Genomic DNA, 6,854 nt, shown 5'->3' on the forward strand with positions numbered 1-6,854 from the left:
AAAAAAAAAAAAAAAAACATTACCGATGTAGATACAAATCTATGGAAAATTTTTCAATTAAATAACTTTTAAACTGAAGAGAACTATGGTGATCAGCACCCTGAATGGTTTTATTGATGGTGTTAACATTGGTCTGCTTAAAGGAACACTCCACTATTTTTATAAATAGGCTAATTTTACCGTTTTCGAATCCATTCAGCCGTTCTCCGGGTCTGGCGGTAGCACTTTTAGCTTAGCTTAGCATAGATCATTGAATCGGATTAGACCGTTAGCATCTCGCTCAAAAATGACCAAAGAGTTTCGATATTTTTCCTATTTAAAACTGCGTAAAATGATATTACGCAGCGCCTGAAAATAGGCTTATTGGAAGATACCTAGCTGGGGACTATTTTCAGGCACTGCGTAATATCATTGCGCCTGCTGCACCCATGGTACAGCAGCAAAGTTCCTTGATTATTACGCCGGAATGAGAGCATAGTTCCTAGACATATCGGCCTAGAAAATCGCAACTTTTCATTTTCCGTCGGTCTTAGTACACGATGTAACTACAGAAGAGTCAAGTTTTAAATAGGAAAAATATCGAAACTCTTTGGTCATTTTTGAGCGAGATGCTAACGGTCTAATCAGATTCAATGATCTATGCTAAGCTACAGCTAAAAGTGCTACCGCCAGACCCGGAGATCGACTGAATGGATTCGAAAATGGTAAAACTCAGCTGTTTAACTCTAGGGGAGTTGGAAAATGAGCCTATTTTCAAAAATAGTGGAGTGTTCCTTTAAGCATTCCCTTCACCGAATAATGTCAGTGTATTTAGTGAGAAAAAGGTAAAGTCATTTAATTTGAAGTGAACTAAATGGTGAGAGCTCACAGCCCACTGACCTGCGGTTGGCTATTCGGCTGCTGTTGCGGCCCATGCCGAGACACTTCTCCAGATGAGGAGCAAAGCGAGAGGCTGCAATACTCCGGCTGCAGTTGGGACACACACACTCCTTATTCTTCCACTGGTTGTACACCTGCCCAAAGATGTCCACACCAGGCTGGTCCACTATTTCTACATCAGAGGGAGCATGAAGCACAGACACATTTTAAAACCATGCAACCTAGGCTTTAGAAATAATGCATTTGTTTATTTTTTATGACTGACTCACCAAAATCCTTTATACTTTCTTGGTCCGTTTCATCCAGGAAGAAATAGCCCTGTTTGACCGCCCTGTGCACCTCAAAGCACAACCCCAAACAGGCATCTTCCACTAGGTCAGAGTATACGTCATGAGCCAAGGCCTACAACAAAGGAGAAGTTTTGCGAGAGAAGTTAAATCATTTGAGTTAAACTGATCATATGAAATCATGTACCTTATTGGTCTATGATACAGGCTACTTTGTGAGCCTGCATAAAACAATTCTTACGTAAACAGATGCATTTATATGAACACAACATTTACAAGAACAACAAAAGCAGATATATACTCGTCTGTATGTTTCATAAATTAAACTCATTATCTGCTACCCTTTACCTCTAGCTTGGTGTTATCCAGGCCTGACAAAGACATATCCTCCATTTTCATTTGCAACAACTATTGTAGGAGAGCTATCATTGTCGACAATGCAGAAAGGGGTGGTAAACACTGAAATACACAAAACAAACAAAGGCACATTACATCATAGTCAAATGGGATATCATAGTATGGTCATCCTACTATCTAAAGATAAAAGTATCCCTTTTTAATTAAAAACGGAATAAATGTAATAAGAGATTCAGCATTTCAAAATAATTAGTGAACATCTGAAAACATTTTAAACAGTCATTTACAGCCACATTTGTTCATATTGTTAATTATTTGTCATCAACTAAATTTTCTTTCTTAAAATTAAAAACCATTTTCTAGGCTATAAGGTCCATTTTATAACGTGTGTCAGATTTATAAATTATTTATCATGTTCAGCTAGCTGATATAACGGGAACACTATGAAAATGGGCGGGCAAAGCACTTATTCAGCAAAACAGCAATCAAATAAGATAACCAATTTCCAGTAATTAATAACCAGTGTATATTTAAACCTAATAAAACTGTTGAACACACATGTACACACTGTCATTGTAAACATAGCTGACAGGCACGACTGTGACACTGCCGTTTTCTTGGTCATATAACTTCCCATATGGGCGGGTGCAGGAACACTGTTTCAAAACCGCAGAAATATGTGTTACAAAGTACTACCTGACGCCGCGCGCAAAAAAAGAAGCATATTTGTTGCGCTCTTGTTTAAATTGTATCTCTACTTACCAAGACTGAACGGGCCGGGTCTTGTCATTCACGGACCCGCTGTTCTCTTGTTTAACGACAACATAGAACAAACATGCTCAAAACGATCGTACATATGAAAATACTATGTTACAAAAATGATTAGATGCCTGGTTGGATAAGTCGTTTGAGTACAGATGATGTTGGAAAACACAACAACGCTGCCATTTTGGCTCCGGTTAGACATCACTAGTCTATTGCCGATCTTGGGTGACACATCGATTGAGCTGCCTTGAATTCGTTCCAATTTCATATTTACATATAAACATACGCACACCGAGATATACACACACACACACACACACACACACAGATAAACATATGGCGAGTCAGTCACATCAACATAGCAATTATATAAGTATTTAAATGCTAATAAATGAAATTATTAGCACATACATATATATATATATATATATATATATACAGTGGGTACGGAACACAAAGACAAATACAAAAACTGTTTAAGAGAAGGTTTATTTGCTCAAATTGTAAATTGCAGGGATATCACATCTCTTGCTATAGAAAACGTCCAAATGTTTCAAACCTGTAGTACAAATTTAAGCTTTCTCTCTTTTTTTGTAATTTCTACAAATAAACAAACATGGGAAGGGGTAAAAAACTAAAACTTACCAAATTAAAAACATGTCCCCAATTGACGAACAAACTCATTTTGGCTACAGCAGCATATTGCTTAATGCTTAGCCAATTGAAAATACAAACGCAATAATGTTCACTAATTACAAAGGAAATTAAAAGAAAGCTATATGTACAAATACCTTACAACAGCACTGAACCCAACCCAAATCTATTTGCAAGTCTCAAAATCCTATAAAATATCAACAAATCTTGAAAGGTCCACTGGGTTTCTTATCCCGGCCCATCAATCAAAACATCTATAACCAAATTATGTTTTTCAAACTGAGCCAAGAACACAAATTTTCGCATGATACAGACCTTGATTACTTTGGATGCCTAGAATAAAGGTCACATGTCTGGTACAGAAATTACAGCATCCAGATCTGTTTTGACCCCCCCAACTTATTTGCTTGTCTTTACATGCAAATGATCAAGGTTCAAAGTTTTGATAGAGGGAAAAATCACTAGGGAGTAAAAGTTGGTAGCTCTGCGGAGGAAGCTGGGTTGTGGGTTTAACTAAATTTAGTTGCCATTTCAGGCCAGGGCATTGGAATGAGAGAATATACCAGTCACCCTCAAAACGGTTCATATATACATAAACACATAACAAATAACGGTACCCCTCTCTTAAATAAAACATCTCCATTACATTCCTTGAGCTGGTGCGTGAAAGACCTGTGAAGTGGTAGACATTATGGGCTAATGAGTGAAACGCAGAAAGAGGAATACTGAAAAAAACACTAGGTTTGTGAGCTAGCGACTCCATCATAAGTGCACTGAATTGTGGGGTAACTCACATCCATCATATTTAAAACATATCATTTTCAAAAGAAAAACAGTTCTTTGGAGCACCAAATAAAACAGTGGTTGGAAAGAGGAACAAAACGTCAGCTTCAAAAAATACATATCTATTATTAACAAACAGAAGAAAAACATGTTGGTGCCCCATACACAAAAAAAAAACAAAACAAAACGAGCATACTTCTGCAAGAACTTTGCTTGTGCTGCCAAACAATTAACTGATAAACTAGACCTCATTATGTAACATCAGTCGGTTTTATTATCTGAATGAACAGCGAACTCAAACCCATCAGCTGTGGCGAAACAGCTACAGGCAGCATTCCTACAACAGGACAAAAATAAATAGTCCATTTTCACCTTTAACCCCTCGTCAGGTGCAGGTAAGGGCAGCGCACAAATGCCTGGTGAACAAGAACCGCGTGCGAGACCAGCGGGGTCCATGCGGCCACATTCAAAATGGCTTCATTGTTCCTGAAAATACATTTGTTTTGAACCGAAGAAGCAAACACAAACACCAAAGCAAAAATGGAGGGAGCAGGAAAGGGAGAGGAACAACGCTACTAGGAAGAACAGGAGAGGCACAGACAGAAGAAAAGAAAGCAAACATTCTTCAGAGTGCAGTTATTTGGTCCCCTGTACCTCCCGAAATAATCTGTGAAAACTAAGAGACTCTTTGGCTCATTTACGGAAAAGAAAATGGAACATGGTGCTCTCTGTGTCCTCCTACATTTAACATATAAACACAGGGCGTCCTAATAACGCCTCATGACTACTACAAGCCAATAGCAGAGCACTGCACCCTTTTCGGTGTTGGGAGGAATTTAGACTATACATCCTCATACACCTTGCCTAAAATGCCTTAAAACCTGCCAAGCGGATTCATAGAGGGAGGAAAAAAATAAAAGCAGAAGTGCAGGGGAGAACAGAAGAGAAGAGAAGCAAAGGAAAGAGTGTGTGAGAGGTGGCGCAGATGTGTGACAGCGGGGTGAGCCCCCTCCTGTGGTGAGAAGAGCGCAGTGCAGAGCAGGCTCAGACCCCCGGCTCATGGCTCAGTTCACAGCATTTCTGGCAGTCTGTGGGCTCAGCCTGACTCTGCTCCGGCTCAATCGGAGTCTGAACCTGAGGAATCGTCAGAGCTGGAAGCGCTGCTGCTGCTTTCTGACTTATTCTCTTTATCCTCAACCTCTTCATCCTCTACGTCTTCATTCTGGAAGTGAATTTGGAAAGATTATTTTTCATTCATTTCATTCGAGGTCTGATAAAGTTTATCAGTTGTCATTAAAAATGAAATCCCCCTATGGAGAAAACGAACAGGACTTTTCTGGAACCCGACTGCTGCACTCCGTATTGCTAATCAAAATCAATATTGCAAAATCAAAGGCTGATCCTATATCAGCAAGAAAGTTTTAAAATATGTGTGACAAAATGTGAACAACATGCTATAAATCTTACATCATCTTCGTCATCGTCATCATCATCACTGTCATCAGAGGATGATCCGTCATCAGATTCCTTCTCTTCATCATCGTCATCTTCATCATCATCCTCCTCCTCTTCCTCTTCCTCATCCTTTGGACAAGGTCACAATTGATACAGAACAATCAATCAGTACATTGTGCTAAAAATGTACATAGAGGCTAATAAATGCTAAATGATTTATGTATGATCAAACTCGCCGATTGTTTGGCCTTGGGTTTCACTTTAGCAGCAGTGGCACCTGGTTTTGATGTGCTCCTCCGTTTCTGCAGAAAAGTTTAAGAAAAAACATTAAACAGGCAGAACGTCAGGCAGAAAGTGTTACAAAAAAAACTAATATATTGAAATTAAATATTTAATTATTTAATGTTTTTAAATTATTAAATATCACCATTTTAAATAAAAATTTAAAAAATATTGATTTGAGAAACATTTAAAAACCGTTATGGTATATAATTCAAGTCTATTTTGACAAGAGCACCGAGTACTCTTTTGATTAGACTTCAATACTGAGTAGACCCAAATTTATGACTCACCAGAGAATTATATTCTTTGTATGTAGCTTTCTCTTGTGATGATAAACTCTGTGAAGTAAAAAAAAAAAAAAAGAACTATTTATTACTATTGTAATATATTAGAATAAGCTATTTGCGCAAGTGTTGAACAGATTAAATAACAGTAAAGATATGTACCGCAAGCCACTTCTCAAGCAGCACTTTGTACTGCCTCTGTTTCTCTTCTGCCAGCCTTTTGTAACGGTCCTTCTCTTTCTGAGAGAGCCGCTGCCAGCGGCCTCCGATTTCACCCATGCGCTCTTTCATGGGCAGATGATTCAGCTCGCCGTTTGACAGCATCTCCTGAGAGAACTTCTGATAACCATTCCTGAAGTCACAGGTGAAGAGAGCATGAACAGAAAGAGTGGGAAGGTAAGACAAGTGAGCTGCCTCAAACACACCAACGACTTTTTCCTTGTAGAGGTGTAATAATTGTAGATAAACCAACAAACACACACACACACACACACACACACACACACTCACACACACACACACACACACACAATAACAAACTTACGAGGGTGGTTTCTTAGGTTCCCCATCAAATTTCATTTTCTTCCCAGGGATGATGACTGGGGCAGGCGATCGCATCTCACTCAGCTCTCTCTGCACAAGACAGAAGATAAAAAAAAAAAGATTACAAAAAAAAAGGCTACTTTACTTAAGGCAGTCGGACATTAATGCCACAAAATGTCTGGATTTGTCTGGACTCACTTCATATCTCTTCTGGTCCTCTGCAGCCTTCTTGATCCACATGATCTTCTCTTTCTTCTCCATGGTGTTCCAGGTGGCCTCCATGGCTTTTTGAGCTTTCCCTCGATCATTCTGAGAAAGCATAGAAGAGGGAGAGATCAGTGGAGAAAACAGTAAATTATTATCAGATAGGGCTGGTCATAGGGGTTGAACAAATCGGATGAGTATCATTATATAATATTGGATCCATGCATCAGGTCTTAAAGGTGACATATCATGAAAATCGGACTTTTCCAGGTTTTAAGTGCTATAATCAGGTCCCCGGTGCATCTACCAACCAAGGAAACGTGAAAAAGATTAACCCAGTAACTTTGTTTTGGTAAGCCTT

At 38.9% G+C, this 6,854-nt stretch overlaps 2 protein-coding genes across 7 annotated transcripts in view; both read right to left on the reverse strand.

The window, feature by feature from the left end:
• Positions 1–2,507, reverse strand: part of atxn7l3a (ataxin 7 like 3a) — a 10,835-nt gene extending 8,328 nt beyond the window's left edge. For all 3 annotated transcript variants that reach the window (XM_016486995.1, XM_016486994.1, XM_016486993.1), the window contains exons 1-4: positions 2,286–2,507; positions 1,515–1,625; positions 1,149–1,281; positions 880–1,051 (exon numbers count right to left, since the gene is read on the reverse strand). In XM_016486995.1, coding sequence (XP_016342481.1) covers positions 880–1,051; positions 1,149–1,281; positions 1,515–1,565 — 356 coding nt within the window. In that variant the 5' untranslated portion in view covers positions 1,566–1,625; positions 2,286–2,507. The remainder of the gene's footprint in view (positions 1–879; positions 1,052–1,148; positions 1,282–1,514; positions 1,626–2,285) is intronic.
• Positions 2,508–2,763: 256 nt separating this feature from the next.
• The window catches only part of LOC107689086 (nucleolar transcription factor 1-like), a 13,218-nt gene continuing 9,127 nt past the window's right edge, over positions 2,764–6,854 (reverse strand). For 3 of the 4 annotated variants that reach the window (XM_016486991.1, XM_016486989.1, XM_016486988.1), the window contains 7 exons: positions 6,488–6,598; positions 6,291–6,379; positions 5,909–6,098; positions 5,753–5,800; positions 5,417–5,482; positions 5,193–5,309; positions 2,764–4,947 (listed from right to left, as the gene is read on the reverse strand). In XM_016486991.1, the coding sequence (XP_016342477.1) occupies positions 4,843–4,947; positions 5,193–5,309; positions 5,417–5,482; positions 5,753–5,800; positions 5,909–6,098; positions 6,291–6,379; positions 6,488–6,598 (726 nt within the window). In that variant the 3' untranslated portion in view covers positions 2,764–4,842. The remainder of the gene's footprint in view (positions 4,948–5,192; positions 5,310–5,416; positions 5,483–5,752; positions 5,801–5,908; positions 6,099–6,290; positions 6,380–6,487; positions 6,599–6,854) is intronic. The other variant, XM_016486992.1, reaches the window with a different exon arrangement.

The sequence above is a fragment of the Sinocyclocheilus anshuiensis genome, unplaced genomic scaffold (assembly GCF_001515605.1).
Source record: "Sinocyclocheilus anshuiensis isolate Anshui unplaced genomic scaffold, SAMN03320099.WGS_v1.1 scaffold653, whole genome shotgun sequence".
NCBI classification, from domain to species: Eukaryota; Metazoa; Chordata; class Actinopteri; order Cypriniformes; family Cyprinidae; genus Sinocyclocheilus; species Sinocyclocheilus anshuiensis.